Source organism: Grammomys surdaster, unplaced genomic scaffold (assembly GCF_004785775.1).
Source record: "Grammomys surdaster isolate TR1022 unplaced genomic scaffold, NIH_TR_1.0 145, whole genome shotgun sequence".
Lineage (NCBI taxonomy): Eukaryota > Metazoa > Chordata > Mammalia > Rodentia > Muridae > Grammomys > Grammomys surdaster.
In genome coordinates, this window is record NW_021604603.1 from 1,495,932 (window position 1) to 1,515,969 (window position 20,038).

Here is a 20,038-nt window from a genome sequence, read left to right on the forward strand (position 1 = left end):
TTGGCAAGACAAGTGTTACATGAGTACAGTAGTGTCATGAAAATTATGGAAGCAACCAACTGCTTCCTGGCTGGGCTGAAATTCTACTCTACCGGATAAATCTGGCCAAGATCCAGCAGCTGGGACACTCATAGGCTTAGAAATCAATCTACTGCTGTTATTTTGTTAAATGGACATAGTATCAGACTGCCTTGTAAGTACTTCTCACTAAACCAACAGATTAGTGCAACTCTCAGCCCTCTCCAGAGAAGCTTCTTTTTGCCTTCTTTTTACAGGGTCACATCTGGTCAGAGTGCAAAGAATTAATGTCTGTGGAGTGCTCAGCCATAAAGGGGACATCTATATTATGTCACCTCCACCCAAGACTCAGTGAACACTGAGGAGGAGGAAGAGGTGGTAGAAGGATTGTTAAGAGCTAGAGATCTGGGATGACTGGACTCTTCTGGACATGATCACTGCACTCACGAATTTACAGCAGCCATGGTTGCCTGTTAAAGAGCTGTGCAGGAACAAGCAGTCAACATTCCAGTGCACGCAGAGCATAGAAGCCCCGCCCCTAGCTGAAGAGCTATTGGCCTTAGATGGCTTCCAGAATGAGTCAGTTTTCTTTAGAGATGGGTCCCTGACCATGCTCTAGTGAATGGTCTCACACCCAAGCATATGTGGACACTAACTGGATTCAGTGGATTAAGAAACAACCAAAAAGAGGCCATGAATTTTCGAGGGCATCGAGAGGGATGTGGGAAGAGTTGGGTGAGAGAGGGTGAATATGATTCAAATATATTGTATGCATGTATGAAATTCTCAAAGAATAAAAAAATCACAGATATATTTTTAATAGTTATATATATGAAACTGGGCTCGGTGTTAAAAGCCTGTAAACTCGTCACTTGGGAGGTGGAGGAAACAAAATCGAGTTCAAAGTTAACATCAGCTTGAACTTTATGAGACCTTGTTTCCAATAACAAACCAAATTTGTAAGAACTGGCTTCCACTGAACATACTCATAGTGTCGATACTGAGACAGGGCTGCTGAGCTTTCCGTGTCTAACTGAGCGGATCAGTCAATTCCATGGCAGCCTGAACTACAGAAACTGTCTCAAAAAGCCTAAACAAACAAACAAACAAACAGAACACTCATTCGTTTAGTGGGGCAGGGAGACAAGATGGAAGTCTCAACAGCCTTAGCTGTGATCATACTGAAAACTAGCTTCTGAAACTTTGAATTTGGTGATTTCTGCATCCCTTCTTTGGTCGTTACAACTCTTTAAGATTCGGTTCTCACAGTCAGTTTACAGACAATGAACTGGGTGTTTTGGATTCTTAAGGAAAGTCGCTTAGACTGGATGTGGTGGTGCACGCCTGTAAACATCTGTAATCTCACTACTGGGTGGGGGTGGGGGGAGTTGAAGCAGAAGGATCTCCTGAGTTCTGACCAGCTAGAGCTACGTGTTGAAAAACTATCTCAAAACCAAACTAAAACCAAACAAAAAAAAAGAGAATCACTTAAAATTCTGGAACGAACTAAATTGGTAAACCGGAAAGCTTTTCCCATTCCAGTGAGGCTATTTGTTAATGATACTGATCAAGTGGTGGTGGTAGCTAGCCGTGTAAACCAGAGGGCGTCGCCCTCACACGTCAGCTCCGCCCCTACAGTCCTCGCCCCAGATTGCTACCCCGGGAGCCCTAAGCCGGACTTTGGGCGTGCCGGGATGCACGAATGTCCGGTGGATCAGGAGCCCCGGGAGCGAGTACACCGGACGGATTAATGGGCACGTACCGGAGCCCGGGGCCAGAAACAAAACACTGGCTTCGGGACCCCTCCCCCGGAAGTGACGCGAGGCTTCGGCGTCGGGGAAGGGCCCCGGCATTGCCGGGGGGGTTTGAGAGTGGCGGAGGCCGCGGAACGACGGGAGACGGCGGCCGTAGAGAAGAGCGTCGAGCGCACGCACGGCGAGTGGCAGCTTAACTAGCCATATCGCCGTCTCGGCCGCGTGTGCGAGGGCGGAGGGCGGGGCTCGAGACCTGCGGCAGCGGGAGATGCGGGCGGCTGCAGGCACGCGACAGGCTCGGCTCGGCCGCCGCCGCCGCCTACTCGGGCCCCGGCGCGGGGGTCCCCGCTGTTTGCCGCGCTGTCTTTGAGTTCCTATTGTGAGGAGCGGTCGGTGACGTAGTCTAGCACCACATTCAAGCCCGAGAAGGATTCCTGTGTTCTGCCTGGTGAGCTGCACACCCACGCCCCGTCGGGGTCTCGCACCACCGCCCCTCAGCCTGGTTCGGCGCGGGCCGGGCGGAGGTTGCGGGCGCGGCAGGAAGTGCACCGGACGGTGGGAGGGGTGGAGCTTGGTGGTGGGAGGGCGGGACCTGGTGCGTGGGCGGGGCCTGCTGGCGCGCTCTGCTTGGGAGCAGCTCCGCGGAGCTCAGGTGCTCGCCGGAGCGCCCCCTCCGCCCTTCCCGCACCACGGTGGGTCGTGCGAAGCCCCTTGGGCGGAAAGTGGCAGCGGTTTTTGTTGCCTGGGTGGGGCGGAGGGGAACAGTTTTAACTTGTCGTAGTGGCAGGAAGTTGGAAAGTGAAAGTGCTTTCTTGGCTCGCCCACGGGCCGGAGGTTTGCGTCTCCCCGCACTTTGATCTCGGGGCGCGCGGCCTCACGCCGCTTTCTTCCCTTCCCCAAGCTCGCTGTCCATCCGGCCACAGGTTTTTCGTTCTCTACTTTTCAGCAGTCTTCCTCGCTTCCTGTACAGCTGTGGCAAGCTTTTCCTCGGAAAAGCATTGGAAACGTCTTGGGGAGTGGGGGAGGAATCTTAACGGGCATCGGCAAGAAATAAGGGGAGCTTGTTGGGTGAACTCAGAAGACACAGTTGTTTTTTTCTCGAGCCGATGCAGTTTTCAGGTTAGATCATTAAGTAAGATTCTTTCAGCAGAACGGCTGTCATTCTAGGGTCGACAAGAACGATGTGTCGTTCTAGGATCAGAGCTCTTCTCCCTCTTTCTTTTCTCCCATGCACAGAACGTGGAGCTTCTGTATTTCCGGTTAGGAGTGGTGTTTTTGTTAAAACAGTATGATCCAACTTTTCCTTGTAGGAACTCTTTGTTCTTTGATCCTTGGTTTTATTTTAAAATGGAAACTGCTTACGTGGAGTTTATTACTTTTTTTGGGGGGGGAAATATCGCCTTAAGTTTTGGGATACCGTTTAATATTTGAGGCAGGGGATGTACTGTGTTCAGTCACCAGCACAAAAAGGAAAAATACATTTAATATCCGCTTGTGGCTCTCACCGTTGTTCTCTCCCTCCTGCCCTTCCTTCTTGTGCTAGATATCAAAACCAGGGTCTGCATCAGGTGTTCATCAGCTGATGTGCACTCCAGGATCCCCTGGTCTTTTCCCCTCGCACTCTGAGAAAGGTAGCAGCAGTTTTGTTTCCCTAGGTTCAGTGCTGGCCATCTGACCTGTGTTCTCAAGCATGCTAGACAAGACAAGCACTCTACCACAGAGCTGCTCTCCAGCTCCTGAAGCCCTCTTTTTCAATGTAGCTTAGAGATTGGTCTTTGAGTCTTAAACCTTTCCCAGCATTTAACCTGTTGACGATCAGACACCATCGTTTGGGTCCATTTAAGTCTGCCTCCGTTATGCTTCTAAAGAACCTTTTGAAGCTGTGATTGTTAGTACTTAGTGTCTCTGTTTTTGTACCTGTATCGTGTCTGTCTTGTTCCTCACTGTTGATAAGTAGCCCAGGCTTCATAGCCACAGTCTTCCCTGCTTCATCAGGAGAGCACTTCTACTGGGCTCCTGGACTTTTTGGGTGGGAGGGTCTCAAGTTTATCTCATGTAGCCCTAGCTGGCCTGGAGCTCAGATCCAACTGCCTTTGCCTCCATACTGGGATAAAGATGTGTGCCACCATGTTCTCTGTCAGAGTTGAGGAAGTCATTGAGGTTCACTTGTAGGAGCTAAAATGAAGAGTTTCAACGGTGTCTGTAGGAGTTCTTTGAAAGAGTAGCCTGACACAGAAATTGAGGGTTGAGGGTTGTATTTCAGTAGTAGAGCCCACGGTTACTGTGTGAGACCTTGGATTTGATCCTTAGCATAACTGATTTTTTGGTGCTGTGTTTTTGGGCTTTTTTTTTTGAGCCATGGTCTCATAGAGGTGAGGGTGGCCTTGATCTTTTGATTTTCTGCTTCCTAAGTGCTGAGACATACAAGGTTATTGTAACAGACGGGTACCCTGGAACTTGCTGGCTTGGACTCACAGAGATCTACCTGCCTCTGTCTGCTGAGTACTGGAATTAGAGGCGGGTTCTACCAGCTAAGGCTCTTGAGGCATTCCTGATGTGAAGGTAATGTCTGAAATGTGTTCTTCCCTTAGGCTCCTAGTTCCTGGAGTTAACAGGCTGCACTAGGATGTAATTGCCAAAGTTGGAGAACTACTAATAAAAAAGGAACTTGCCATAAGAATAGACATCATCAGAAAAAAAAAAGTTTGGTGTAAACTCAGAACAGTGACAGGATTGCCCCTCACCTGCACACTTACTGGAAATGATAAACACTATTTTAACTCAGCTTAAGTGACGCTGTGGGGAAGATGTCCAGTGAGCTGGTTACTTAGGACAAGAGGATCTCTTTGTGGATTGCTGTCACTCAGTCTCTGCTGTTTAATGTTGGCAGCACTCTTGCTGGGCGGAGAAGAGGTTCCTCTCCTGGGTAGAGGAGTGGGTGACTGAAGGGATTCAGTGCCTGGGATTCCTGCAGTTTCACCATCTGCTCCGACTGGGAGGCATCCCTTTTATTTCACTGTCTCTGCTTTTGGATCACAGTGTCTGCACAGACAGTGTCAAAAGTGGTAACTAAAGATGACTGGAGGGTATTTTCATGCTTGAGAGAAATTCTAGAAACCCAAACAGTTTCCTAGCTGGTGCTCACTGATCTGCCCTCTGAGTCATATGTTGTTAGGCTTAGTTTTCTCATGCCTGAGTTGTGTAACTCAGTTACGTTAGGCTTGTTTGTCTTAGACATCTTCATTGATGTCTCCCATCACCTGCCGAGAACACAGAGTTGAGTGAGTGTGTTGTAGTGTATACAGAATGGAGTCACAACAATCTTAGTTGAGAGTATTTTCAGCCACCCTAAAAGAAACCTTGTGCTCATTGGTTTCCTTTGCCAGTTTTATTTTCCACTCCTTCTGCTGGATGTCTCTACCTCAGCTGGCTCAAAAGTCTATAGACGGTCAGATCTGAGTATTTCCTGTTACTGGCCCTTTGTGGCTATGGCTGCAGCTGGGGCTTCTACTTTTGTCATGTTTTCAAGGTTCATGTATGTTGCATCAGTACTTAATTCCTTTTTTGTTAAAGAGTGGATGTGTGTGTGTCCATGTCTCTGTCCATGTGGGCGTGTGTGTCTGTGATTGTGTGTGCATGTGTGCGTGTGTGCTTGTGTGCAGCATGATGTACCAGGACAGCCCTCAGGTGTTAGTCCTCACCTTCCACCTGGTTTGACACAGGGTCTCTGTCTACTCCAGCCAGCTGCCCCTGAGCTGCTGGGGATTCCCCTGTGCACCTCACATCTCTTTGGGGCACGGTGTTAAAGGTGTTCGTTACTGCTCTATGTAGATTCTGTGCATTCGAACTAGGTCCTCATGGTTGTATGCAAATGCTTTAATAACTGAGCCATCTTTCTGCCCATCTTGATTTCTTTTAATGGCTGAATAATATTCCACTGTGTAAGTGAACTATAGTTTATATTCCATTCATAAGTTGGATGACATTTGAATCAATTTCACTCAGGTTTTAAGATAATTTTCCTACGGACATTCCTGGGGTGATCTATTGTTTTGAGACAGAGTTTTACAGTGTATTTCTGGCTGGCTTGGAACTTGCTATGTTGACCAGGCTTCACTGTGCTCAGAAAACTCTGCTGGCCTCGGCCTCCTAGTCCTGAAATTAAAGGCATGTGTCACCATGCAGTTCTTCTGTGGACATGCTTCCACTATCTAGATGTGTACCTGGTCACATGGTAAATGAGGCTGTAGAGGTATTGCATTTAAATTTTCTACCAGTAAAGTGTGAGTTTCAGTTTCTGTCTTTGTCAGCTTATTGTTGCTCTTTCTGCTTAAAATAGTCATGTGGTGTTTTTGCTTGTTTTCAAGTTCTGTTCCCTATTATGAATGATGGGGAGATCTTTCTGTGTGCTTAGTGACTATTTTCAGCTTTTCTCTGGAGAGATACCTGTGCCTGCCTTTTCTTTTTATGCTATAAGAGTTATTTACTTACTTGGGGTGCAAGTACCTTTTATGACACATGATTTTTTGAGAGGGTTTTTGGGGTTAGAACATTCAAAGGGAATTGTCTTCTTGCTTGCTGATATTCACAGCATGATTTAAAATTTTGATATAGTTTAATTTGCCTGTCTTTGTAGTGTTTTAGTAGAATTGACTTATCTTCAAATCTTCTTCTGACCCACTGGATTTCATTCCTAGAGAAAGGGGGTGTTTTCTGATTTTAATTAATTAATTAATCTTGGTTTTTCTTCCTTTTTAAAAGATTTATTTATTTATTTTATGTATGAGTGTACCACCATTGCTCTCTTCAGACACACCAGAAGAGGGCACCAGACCCCATTACAGATGGTTGTGAGCCACCATGTGGTTGCTGGGAATTGAACTCAGGATCTCTGGAAGAGTAGTCGGTGCTCTTAACCTCTGAGCCATCTCTCCAGCCCTAATCTTTTTTTTTCAAGACAGGGTTTTTCTGTGTAACAGTCCTGGGTGTCCTGGATTTCACTCTGAAGATCAGGCTGGCCTTGAACTCACAGAGATCTGCCTACCTCTGCGTCCCAGATGCTGGGGACTGAAGGTGTGCACCACTGCCATCTGGCCCTGATTTTACATTTTATGGAAGGTGTTCAGTCACTTTGTCACATATAAGTAAACATGTTGATTCTGTCAGAGCTGCCATTTGAATTCTTCTTGTAAAGTTCTGTGAGGAAAATGTCTCTGAGACAGCACTACCTTGTTGTGTGCTGCCTGGCAGAGTGGTTGTCAGCTGGGATGATTTGACTGCAGAGATCGTCTCAGTGGCAAGGGTACTAATGTCTAGTGGATGGAAGCCAGGGTCCTGGTACTGTTGAACTAGCCCCAGTGCTCTGGACAGTCCCACAGCACAGGATTAGCCAGCTTTAGTGGCAGGCTTGCTGGAATTGGGATGGGAAACTCTGGCCCGAACAGGAAGACTCAAATATTGAAAGATTTTCCTCCTGTTCTTGTTCTGAGACTGCAGACTGAAACAGGAACAGAACTGCAGACTGGATTGGGGAGCATTTGTTGAATTTTCAGTGCTGCCAGTTTGTAAACTACCTTGCTATGATGCTTAACTGTTTGGAGGAGAAATACCAGTTGGACTAGGAACAAATTGTTCCCTCCACGTCAGCCTCCTGGCCACCCCGAGACGCACGACTTGTCAGGGAAGCACAGTGGGCTCTATTAGCTGTGCATTGACCTGGAGGTCTTCTAAGAGGATGTGATGATAGTAAGACTTAAGGTGAAAGTTAAGAACTGACCCTCTGTTGACTCCAGTCCTTAGCTCAGGCCTATCATTTATGGAACTAGCTTTATTTTGTGTGAAGCCTCCTGCTGTTTAAAGTGCCTCAGGCGGGCACCAGTCATCACTGCTGAGCCAAAGCCAACCATGCTTAAGACTCTGAGGCTAGGGACTGGAGAAATGGCTCAGCAGTTAAGAGTATTTTTCTGTTCTTGGGACCAGAGTTTGGTTCCAAACACTCATGTCTAGCACTCCAGCTTGGGGGAAATGACACCCTCTTGTGGCCCCTGTGGCCACTACTTTCATATCCAAAAATGTACACTCAGACACATAATTTCAAATTAAAAAATAAAAAAAGATTCCTTAAGGGAGCTGGTCATAGTGGTACACAGTTATAATTGCAGTACTTGGCTGGCTGAGGCAGGAGAACTGTTGAGTTCAAAGCCAGCTGAGGCCTCACAGGAAGCACTGTCAAAACAAAACCTTGGTAGCATACCAAATAGGAGAGTGTGGACTCTGGATTCAGGTGGCTTAGGCTTAAATCTCGGTGTTATTATTTGCTGTGTGTCCTTGGACAAGCTACTTAGCCCTCTAGTGATCTCCTTTTTTGGTGTGTGTAACGATGGTGGAATAGTTTGTATCTTGCAGGAGTGTTGTGCAGGGCACCTGGAACACTTACGTCTCACCTCTCTATGCTCTTTCAGCCCATTGCTATGGACAGTGCCATCACTCTGTGGCAGTTCCTTCTCCAGCTCCTGCAGGAGCCTCAGAATGAGCACATGATCTGCTGGACGTCTAACAATGGGGAGTTCAAGCTACTGCAGGCGGAGGAGGTGGCTCGTCTTTGGGGGATTCGCAAGAACAAGCCTAATATGAATTATGATAAACTCAGCCGAGCCCTGAGATACTACTACGTAAAGGTAAAATACCTGCCCTGACCTGGGTGCTATGCAGAGAACCTCAAAACAAGACTTAGTCTTTGTTTCTGTTGAGATGTTGAGTACTAGTATGGTCTGTTTAGTACAGTTTATTTAATAGCTTCAATGGTTCTGTCCGTAAAAGTTTTTTGATGTTGTATTTATTGGTGCACATGTACATGTGGAAATCAGAGGACAACTTGAGCTGGTTCTCTCCTCTCATACGGATTCCAGGGATCAAACTCAGGTTGTCAGGTTTGGTGACAAGCACTTTAACCTGCTGAGTGACCTCGCTGGGTGTACTCATTTTTATTTTACATGGTGTCTTTACCTGCATGGATGTCTGTATCTTGTATACAGTGGCTTCAGGTGCCAGAAGAGGGCATCACCCCCTCCCTTAGAAATGGAGTTACAAACAGTTGTTAGCCACTTGACATGGGTGCTGGGAACTGAGGGTTCATGCTCTAAACCACTGAGCCATCTCTTCAGCCCCTTAGATATTCTTTAAAGAGAAAAGTTTAAGATTGGAATACAAAGAAGGAAATTGGAAATGCTTGAGAATAAATACTCCTATGTATGTCATAATTTACTTTAAAGATTGTCATTTAGGGATGCAGTTCAGTTGGTAGGCTGCTTGCTGACATTCGTGAAGCCCTGGGCTCAATCTCTGACACAGCATAAACTGGGCGCTGTGACACAAGCTTGTAATCGGAACACTGAGGAGGTATAGGCGGGATGACCAGAAGTTGATGACTTACCAAATGGGAAGCTAGACAGTAGAAGCTGGGGCGATGGCCCAGTTAGTAAAGTGTTCATAGTACAAGCCTGATGACCAGACAAAGGTTGCCCAGCAACCGTGTAAAAAACCAGATATGGTGTGCCTGTGCCTGTATCCTAGTGATGGGCAGGAGAGATAGGAGAATCCCTTGGGCTTCTAGCCAGTCTATATAAGTTGACATCCCTAATTGAGGACAACAACTCTTGTTGGCTTTTGACCTGCCTTCCATACACAGGCGCACACCTACGTTCCCACATGGGAAAACCCACATACACCTATGCACACAAAAAATTTCATCATATATACTTGTAGATTGAATTATTTGTTTAGTTTAGCCTAAGGAACACAAATTAGTACCTGAAATAGCTCTTGCCTGCCCCAGGTATGGTGGCTCACCTGTAACTCAGCACTTAAGAGGCTGAGGCAAGAGGATTGCCATGGGTTCTAGATCAGCAAGAGTAACTATTTAAAATTGAGTTGACTATTTCTTTCTCTTCCTCCTCCCCTTCTCTTCTTTCTCCTCTTTCTCCTCCTTTCTTTCTTTTTCTTTTCTTTTTTTTTTTTTTTTGGAAAGAGGGTTCTAATGTATAGTCCTAGCTACCCTGGAACTAGCTCCGTAGACCAGGCTAGCCTCAAAACCTGTTTCTGCCACTCAAATTTAGGGAATAAAGGCATGTACCATCACTGCCCAGCTAGTTGATTTCTTAGTTTAAATTATACTTAAACTTGTGTTATGTGTGTTAAGGACAGAGTCCACTCTTATGCCATGGCACATCTGTGAAGGACTGGGACAAGGGTTTTGTTTTTTAAAGATACATTTATATGTATTAGTGTTTTGCCTGCATGCACGTCTATGTGACACTTGTGTGCCTATTACCCAAGGAGGCCAGAAGAGGATGTCAGATCCCTTAGAACTGAAGTTATTGATGGTTGTAAGCTATCATAGGTGCTGAGAATCAAATCCATGTCCTCTGGTAGAGCAGCCGACACCTTACTTACTCATTCATTCACTTACTCATTTTGAGGCAAGGTCCTGGCAGTTCTGAATCTCTCTGTGTAGATTTAGCTGGTCTCAATGAACTTAAGAGATCCACCTGCCTCTACCTCCTGAATACCAGGGTTAAAGGTGTGTGTGCCACCACACCTACCTGTAGCAGCCAGGAGTCTTATCTTTTAAGCTGCCTCTCCAGTCCTCCAGAGGATAGCTTTTGAGGGTGTGCTCTCACTTCCCATTGTGCTTGTTGAAGCAGGATCTCATTTCTGCTGCTGAGCTGCATATTCCAGGCTAGCTGGCCTGCAAGTTTGCTGGCGGTTCTCCTGTCTCTGTCTCCATCTCTGTAGAAATGCTGGGATTGCACGGCTATTTTACACTATGCAGCTCTTTATATTCTGGGGGTCAAACTTGATTCTTCAGTTGTACATAGATAATACCCTTACCTGCTAAGCCATCTCCTCAACCCAAAATCATATCTTTTAGTATCTTATGACTTTGAATATTTACTTGGGCACTGGAGAAAATAAACATCTCCAAAGTATAGACTTAGAATTAGAATCCAAACTGTCTGTCTCCTGCAATTCTGAGAAGTTGATCTAACCAGCTTTCCCAAGGTCAGAATCAGTTGAAGGAATTAGGAACTTCACAACTGGCATGCTCTGAGACCCTTTAGCTTCCTCAGAATGCTTATAGCTTATGCCAGTGGGACTGTCTAAGACTGCAGTTCAGTGAGTTCTGACATAATGCAGGTACTTGGTTGAGAGCATCAGACAATTACAGTCTCAGCTTTTATGTGACATCTTAGTCCAGTTGCTAGTGAGGCTTTGAACTGCTTTAATTTCTCTGACCAAGGATGGTGCTTGATCTGGGTTGATAATGTAGATGCTTTTGACGTTTAAAAACTATGCCTAGTTCTCAAGTAGAGCACTTCCCTTATTTGAGGGAAACAGGTCCCCTTTTTCAAGACCTATGAGAGGTAATTTATATGAAAATATAAGGATGCTTATCTTCTCTACCTACAGAACATCATTAAAAAAGTGAATGGTCAGAAGTTTGTGTACAAGTTTGTCTCCTATCCAGAGATTTTGAAAATGGATCCACTGACGGTAGGCAGGATTGAGGGAGACTGTGAAACTTTAAATTCCCTTGAAGCCAGCAGTTCCAAAGATGCTGAGTGTGGAGGAAAGGAGAGGCCACCTCAGCCTGGAGCCAAGACATCTAGTCGCAATGACTACATACACTCTGGTCTGTATTCTTCATTTACTCTCAACTCTCTGAACACCTCCAATAAGAAGCTTTTCAAGTCAATAAAGATAGAGAATCCAGCGGAGAAACTAGCAGAGAAGAAAGCTCAGGAACCAACACCATCCGTGATCAAATTTGTGACAACACCTGCCAAAAAGCCGTCCATCGAGCCTGTCGCTGTTGCCTTTTCAACAAGCCCTAGTGTTTCTCCATCTTCTGAAGAAACTATCCAAGCTTTGGAGACATTGGTCTCTCCCACACTACCTTCCCTGGAAGCCCCAGCCTCTGTGTCCATTCTGGCCACCACCTTTAACCCCACTCCTCCAGTTCCATCCATACCCCTTCCTCTAAAGGAGCCTCCCAGGACACCTTCTCCACCATTGAGTTCTAACCCAGACATTGACACAGACATTGAATCAGTGGCTTCTCAGCCAATGGAACTTCCAGAGAACTTGTCACTGGAGCCTAAAAATGACGATTCAGCTTTGCCAGAAAAGGACAAAACAAATAACTCATCAAGATCCAAGAAACCCAAAGGGTTAGAACTGACACCCGCCCTTGTGGTCACAGGCAGTGACCCCAGCCCCTTGGGGATTTTAAGCCCATCTCTCCCAACAGCGTCTCTCACACCAGCACTCTTTTCACAGGTAGCTTGCTCTTTCTCTTAACTGTGACTGCATTCATTAACCCTTTAAGCCGTGTCTAGAATTAATACCTGCAAGATTCAATTTCTGTTAGTTAAGTTTGTCTTAGAAAGATTATATGTAAACCTGGGAAACTCATTTTTTTACCTTAATTAGAATCTTCAAAACAATAGAGATTTGATGTTTTATCTTTTAATTCCTTGTTCTTAGATGGATGATATAACTCAGATGGTAGGGTGCTTCCTAGCATGTACAGAGCCCTAGGTTCCATCCCCAACATTGTGTAAAGCAGGCATGGGGTCTGCACACCAGGAATCCCAGCACTCAGGAGGTAGAGGCAGGCAGATCAGAAGTTAAAGGTCATCCAGGTCATCCTTGACGTACATAGCCAGTTTGAGACTAGCCTGGGCTACCTGAGACCCTCTCTAAATAAAGCAGAACTCACTGATTTGCACAGTGTTCTACCTCCTCCCCTCAATCTGTTGCCATCAGGAGAAACCAGAAGAGACTGAGAACCTTGAGAGGAGGGATGATGTGGCCTTTGTAGTTAGCTTATCTAGTTACGTTAGGTATTAACTTGCTCACCTTGGACAGCTCTTGAACAAGACCACCCCAGATGGTCTGACATTATAGGTACTCAGCTGGTGCTCTGTAGTACCTGGATTTAGGTTTGCTAAGACCCTATAAAAATTTGGTTATAAAGTGATTATTGTGACCTTTATCTTTCCTAGATCGTAAAATGATTTCTGAGCTTTTCCTAATGATAAAATTTCAGCCATAGAGACGTTTGGAGAGGAGGTGATAGTATATGGATTCTGTTTGTGTCTGTGCAAGGGTGGAGCACAATCCTGGCAAGTTCATGAGCCATCTTGTGTATTGCAGACACCCATCTTGCTGACGCCGAGCCCCTTGCTCTCCAGCATCCACTTTTGGAGCACTCTCAGCCCGTTCGCTCCCCTGAGCCCAGCCAGACTGCAAGGTGCTAATACGCTTTTCCAGGTAAATTACCTGTGATGGGGAATGTTAAATGTGGAAATGGGCAGAAGTGAAAGCCCACTGTCCAATGTCATTGTCATATACCTCCCATTTGATGAATGTTTCACAGTCCACAGAGGGGTACTGGGTGCTTCTCCTTTTGGTACAGTGGGTGATTGGGGCCTGTCATTCTCAGTTGCTGCCCAGCATAGCAAGAAGCTTCCATACTGCATATTGCTAGCCCAGGAAAACACTGATGTTCAAGGCACAGCGTCTGTTGAATGCATATGACTTTTTCTGAGCTATGTGAAGTCAAATGACTGTAAGTCAGATAGTTTGTGTACATACACTAATGCGTGCACACACAGGGCCATGATGAGAATACATTTAGTGCATTTTGAATAGAATTACATACCTACACATATACACAACCTGTTCTCCTTGTTTATCCCTCTCCTGTTGTCTTCAGAACCCCTTGTTCCCCCCAACCCCTTACTACTTCCTCCTCCTACTTTCATGTCTTATTTTTGGGCCCGGGATTAGGATTACTTGCCTGTACATGAGTGAGTATGGGACTATACCCCTGAAAAGAATGAATGCTCCTTAGTCAGCAGCTATTAGCTATCATAGCTCCTCAGCTAGGATGGGGCCTCATGTGGTCCTTCCCTGTCCGTGCTGGAATGTTGACTTGCTTGACTTTGCACGATCTTGTGTGAGTAACGACAGCTGCTGTGAGTGTATGAATTCAGCACCAGGTCATTTTGAGAAGACAATATCTCTCAGCACTGTTCCCCATCCTCTGCCTATTCTCTCTGCCCCCTCTTCCACAGTGTTCCCTGAGTCTTGGGGTATGTGTGATATAGATGTCCCATTGATAGCTGTCACCATTACTGCATGCCACCAATACTTGGTCACTGTACTTCGACCAGTTGTGAGTCTCAATACTAACCATTATTCACTGCAAAAAGAAGCCTCTCTGGAGCTGGAGAAGTGGCTCAATGGTTAAGAGTGTGTACTCCTCTTGCAGGGGACCAGAGTTCAGTTCTCATCATCCTTTTTGGGGACCTGCACTCACAGATACAAACCTATACACATAGACACTTAATTAAAAAAAAGATGTGTCTCTTACAAGGGTCAAGAGCTGCATTCATCACTGAGTTAAGTATTTAGCAGGCTGTGTGATAGCATGTCCATTTAGCAAAGCAATAATAGTAGGTCCTCTTAAGACCTGTGACCTCCCCAGCTGTGGGCTTTTGACCAGGTTTACAGTACTAGGCATGGATTCCTTCCCATGGATCAGGCTTTAGAACTTAATTTAAAAAGTTGTTGGTTACTCCTATAATATTCATGGGACAGTAGTACCAGTGGACACATGTTGCCTGGCAAGTCAGTACTTCAGCATGTGAGATCCATTGCCAGGCAGGGGTGTCAAGGGCTTGTCTCTTCTCGTGGCCTGCACTCCATGTTCCAGCATTGTGAAAGCTAGCTAGTAGGGAGGACGTTTCCAGGTCAGTTGCAGCTTGGGTTCTCTGACCTGCAACCAAAGTGTGGTATCTGTAGGAATAAGTCTTTGCAACTGGTGGGCGGGCAGCCAAGAGCAGTAGCAATAGCCTACATTGTTTTGAGGGCCTCTGAGATCTCCTTGACCAGCAGTTCTTAAGGTTGGTATCCCATAATTGGAACTAGAATTTGTTTAATTACTCATGACTTCTGGGAATAGCACTGTCCACCTGTGATGCAAGATATCTTTATTCAATCTTTTAAAAAAATCATATTTTTAAATTATTTTACAAAGTAGTTGATTTCCATTAATACATTTTAAAAAAAGATTTATTTATTTATTATTTACTTATTTTATGTATATGAGTATACTGTAGCTATCTTCAGACACACCAGAAGAGGGCATCCAATCTCATTATGGATGGCTGTGAGCCACCATGTGGTTGCTGGGATTTGAACTCAGGACCTCTAGAAGAGCAGTCAGTGCTCTTAACTGCTGAGTCATCTCTCCAGCCCCTCCATTAATATTTTGTTAGGTTTTTTTTTTTTTTAAAGATTTTATATATATGACAAGTACATTGTAGCTGTCTTCAGACACACCAGAAGAGGGCATCAGATCCCATTACAGATGGTTGTGAGCCACCATGTGGTTGCTGGGAATTGAACTCAGTACCTTTGGAAGAGCAGTCAGTGCTCTTAACCGCTGAGCCATCTCTCCAGCCTGATTGTTAGGTGTTTTTTGAGACAGTGTTTTTTGTATAGTCCTGGCTATCCTAGAACTCACTATGTATACTAGACTGGCCTCAAACTCACAGAGATCCTCTTGCCTCTGCCTCCCAACTTCTGGGATTAATGGTATGTGCTAGTCTGGCTCCATTAAGAATTTTATAATACTTAATTTTGGTTCATCTCCCACTCCCTTTTTTTCCTGCCTAAACTTTTTCATTCTCAGGATCCCCTCCCCCACTTGCATGGCACATGTGTTCTACTGTTGATGGGGGCATGTTTTGAGTAGGGAATCAGTAAATGAGTTTTGTTTTATGCCATCATGTGCTTATGCAAACATGATGGTCTAGCCTGTTGTGCAAGATGAGAAATAATGCTGGAGATAGCCCCTCACACCTGCAACCCCAGCACTGAGGAGACTAGGGTATGATAGCAGTGAGTTTGAGCTGCATAGTTACAGGCCCCTAAGTTACAGTGTGACCCTGTCTAAAAACAAAGTGGGAACAGGAGATGGCCTGTCTAAGGCTCCTGATGATAAGAGGACACATCTATAATAATTAATAATAATAATAATAATAATAATAATAATAATAAGTGGTAAATATATAAACCAGTGACGCTTTTCCTTACTGGGTGTAGGTGCTGTACATAACTCTGGGCTGTGCTTTTGCACAAGTAGCACTACAATAGACTATTTACACAAACACCCAAGGAAAATGTACTAAGACTCTAGGATAGCTATCATGTTATTAGATTGTTTTGTTGATAGAAAGTTTCAGCTTCATTATCTTCTAGGACCCTTGATAGAACTGTGTGCTGCATGACTGGTACACACACCCTAGGGGGATGAGGCTGCCCATTGCTTTTCTCTCTTTAATTATTTGTTTGTAGGTTCCCTCTTTTAATTACTTTTTAAAAAAGATTTACTTGTTTATTTTTAAATATTAGTGCTCTGTCTGCATGTATACCTACATGCCAGAAGAGACCATCGGATTCCAGTATAGATAGTTATGAGCCACCATGTGGTTGCTGGGAATTGAACTCAAGACCTCTGGAAGAGCAGATAGTGTTCTTAAACGCTGAGCCATCTCCAGCTCCTCCATTTTTTTTTTTTTTAAAGAAGGAAGTCTTGAGAATATTGTAACAGTTACCTCTCATAATTGACACTTGTCAGCCTTTTCCTGCTGAGCCAGCCCTATATCAGCATTTTACACACAAAGTTTAGGAGATGAACTTTGTATTGTCTCCCGACCAGGATGTTAGGAAAGTTCCATGTTACAGTTTTACTTTTCCTATGTGGTGAGTGATTCTCCCCAGAAGAAATGGAGTGTTAGAGTGATCTGAAACCTTAAGCCTTTCCTAATGATGTTCCTAGAACTGTAGCCTAGAGCTGGCTCCTGTGAAGGTGCTCTCAGGGAGCACGGGCAGCTGTTGTCTAGGATGAGGGCCCTGGAGCACTTGTGCCTCTCTGGATTTCCTGTTGAGGGTTCATGGTTGACTTTGTAACTGAGCAGTACCCCTTGTGAGTTTGTCATTTATCAAATTTCTTAAACCTCTGAGGTTAAACCTAAGAGTATATTCCATACCAGGGCATCACTAAGGTAACTATCTCCCTTCCTTTGAGGTAGATTGGAAAAAGTTAGTATTTACATTGTTAGGATAAATACATTTTTTAAAAAAAATTTATTTAAAAAATTTAATACACTATAGTTTGATCATATTCTTTCTCTTACCCCAAATCCTCCCAGATCCTCCTCACTTCTTACCCATCCAACTTCCAGTTCCCCCTCTCGGATACATATATATGTGTGTGTGTGTGTCAGCCTGTCTCTTTAAAACAACACAAAGAAATAAAAGTCAAAACAAACTAAAAATAAACCAGTAAGACAGAATAACGAAACGAAAGCACAGTGGCAACAACAACAAACAATATGGAGTCTGTCTGTTGGCCAGCTACTCCTGGACACGGGGCCAGCCCTGGAGTACAGTTGATGAACCCAGGGACAGTTCATGGAGAAAACGGATTTTCCCTTTGCCAGCAGCTACCAGTTGCAGATAGCTTCTTAGGGGACAATGAAATTTTGTTTGTTTTTGCTATGACAATATTTTGGGGCTTGGAGACAGCACAGTGAGTGAAGCACTTGTGCGTGAGGAGTCTGACAGTCTGCTTGCTGGGCGGAACCCACGTAAAGGTGGGGGAGAGAGAGCTGCCTTCACAGAGCGCTCCCACTTCACACTGTTGCCACGCGTGCGACACCTGTGTATGTAGCACCCCACAGCCCCTCCCACACATGATACTGTAAACAAAACAAGAAATACATCACAGTCTTCCATGATACAGTCACTGCCTTTGTCTTGAAGTGTCCTGTGTTCTGCCCTAGGGGAGAGGAGGGACAGAAAGTGGAAGGAGAGATTAGGAGTGGATGCTAATCTGTGTTTGTTTCCTTCTCAGTTTCCTTCTGTACTCAACAGTCATGGACCATTCACTCTGTCTGGCCTGGATGGACCTTCCACTCCAGGCCCGTTTTCTCCAGACCTACAGAAGACATAACCAGTGCAGTTGTGGACTGAGAGACCAAGGAACTAGGACATAGACATCCACCGTGACTCGGTTCAAAGTGAGGGATAGTTCTGCAGAGCTCATGAGAGACTGTTGTGAATTTTCCCACTGCCTGTTGACAAGCCTTTCCAGGACTCTCAAAAGTTGGACTGTACAAAAAATGCCTTAATTGGAGTCCAGACTCCATCTCACTTCTTTTTTTTAAAAGGTATTTTGTTGTTGTTGTTGCTGTTTTGTTTTTGTTTTTAAGCTTTGTGCAAAAAAACATTGGTCTGTTGGGGTTCAGCAGCTGTGTTTCTCAAGAGAGTCACAGAACAAAGTCACTGGTCCTGAATGTTAGGAACCTTCTTTGGCCAGGGGAAAAAAGTATGCTTAGAGTCTGTTACTTTAAGAAATACTTGTTAGCTATGTATGATGGCCCACTTCTGCAGTCTCAGCACTTGGGAAGCTGAGGCTGGAGGAGGACACCAAGGATGGAGGGCCAGCCTGGGCTAGATGTATGCGTCTCAAAAAGACAAAAATACTACTAAGTGAAACTAGTAGTATATTTAGTAGTGAGTGCGCTCTGTTGAATGTCTGAAGGCAGCTGCTCGTCAGCAGTAGGAGAAACCTTAGGATTGGCCATGCTGGGGCTCTGTTTTACTGTGAGCTCTGACGTGACAGTTCCACAGAAAGGCATTTTGTTTGCCACTTACCTGAGTGGATCTCTGCCATCCGTACCCTTGATCATGTCTGAAACTGTCACTCGGCCCTGAGCTATTTTAACACAAGACTTTGAAAGCTTGGCTTTAATGTGGGTCTTGGAACCTTCTGCGAGGATAGGAGGTCTTACTGTGAGCACAGATCTCTGGTATGTGCTTTGAACGGCGTGGTTCTGAATCCATGCAACACAGCAGGCAAATGGTGATTTTTTTCAGGAGAGTAGAGTTGTAGTTTGAAAATTGAAAATGGCAAGCAACCAAAAAGGTTCAGTTAAATACCCTGAGACAGGAGGTGGGATTTTGCCAGCTAGAAGACCCCCAGAGTGACAAGCCCCTTTTCTTCTTGCCAATTTAATCCACTTCTGCTATGCGCTTAACATGCTACTTCCTTTTAAATTTAAGGTCAGAGGATGAAGCAGTGTTTAGGTATAATCAGGAAGGCAAACTCCAAAGTGAAACTTAGCCAGTTAGCTGGAGATGCAGACATGGTTATTTCTTTCCAAAAGTGGTTTAACTTATGGAAGATCAGATTGCATCTGACCATTCTCATACATAGGAATTTGGTTATTAAATTAGTAATGAGAAGTAGGGGCTTTCATCTGCATATTATGAAATACTGTGTGGTAAGACAGAGCCAGATGTGTACAGATACATTGATCTCGAATTGATGCTAATTTCACAGTGGAATCTTGAAAACTTTGACTCTAAAGTCCAGAACTAAATTAAATTACACGTTCTTCCCCCTGCCCATTAAACCCTAGACGTGACCTGAGTGGCGTAAAGGAGGGGCTTGTGGGCTCAGAATGACACTGATCCCTGGTGGCATCTTTTCAGCTGCGTGGCATTGGCTGTCCAGTGCAGAGACACTTAAGTATGGACGTGTGTGCTGGCTAGGGAGGACGGCAGTGCCTTTTAGAGGGGTAGCTGGAGACCTGTTACTAATTCATTTGTGGTTATCTCAAAGTTCTGTTCCCAGGATGTGCAATAGTGATGTTGAGAAGTGGTGTTCAGAGTGATGGGAACAGCCACTGTAATGGGCTTTCTTCCCATGGTGCATTATTTACTTTGCATGCATATTTGGAATTACCCTCAGCAGCACTTTGTAGTAATTTAGTGGGTTAATATTGTGTAAACTAAGTAAGTATTGGTAGATGACCCAACTAAATGTTTGAAAGTATGAAACCATAAAAATACTTTTATCTTCTTGAGTTAAAGGAGAAAAGCCATTGCTTTGTTTTCACAGATGAAATATTTGGTAATTTTCTGTCTTAGCACAGAGCTGCCTTGGGTCCGAAGGCATCATTTAAACTCAGGCCAGGTGTGATAGCACAGGTCTGTAATCCCAGCATGTGGGAAATGGAAGCTGGAGGATCAAGAGTCAGGGCTAGCCTCAGCTACATAGTAAGTTTGAGACTAGTTTAGACTACAAGAGACCATGTCTCAAAAAAAAAAAAAAAAAAAAAAAAAAA

The 20,038-nt window shown here is 44.8% G+C and overlaps 1 protein-coding gene across 3 annotated transcripts; it reads left to right on the plus strand.

Moving 5' to 3' along the window:
* Nucleotides 1–1,875: 1,875 nt before the first annotated feature.
* Elk4 (ETS transcription factor ELK4) lies at nt 1,876–20,038 on the plus strand. Of its 3 annotated transcripts, none has more exons than XM_028764682.1 (5): nt 1,876–2,220; nt 8,234–8,449; nt 11,241–12,110; nt 12,990–13,106; nt 17,761–20,038. In XM_028764682.1, exons 2-5 carry the CDS (start codon nt 8,243–8,245, stop codon nt 17,857–17,859), a joined length of 1,293 nt encoding a protein of 430 aa, XP_028620515.1. In that variant the 5' UTR covers nt 1,876–2,220; nt 8,234–8,242; the 3' UTR covers nt 17,860–20,038. The 3 variants fall into 3 exon arrangements, with proteins under 3 accessions (XP_028620515.1, XP_028620517.1, XP_028620516.1); XM_028764684.1 differs by lacking the exon at nt 1,876–2,220 and adding an exon at nt 2,579–2,891; XM_028764683.1 differs by lacking the exon at nt 1,876–2,220 and adding an exon at nt 4,298–4,334.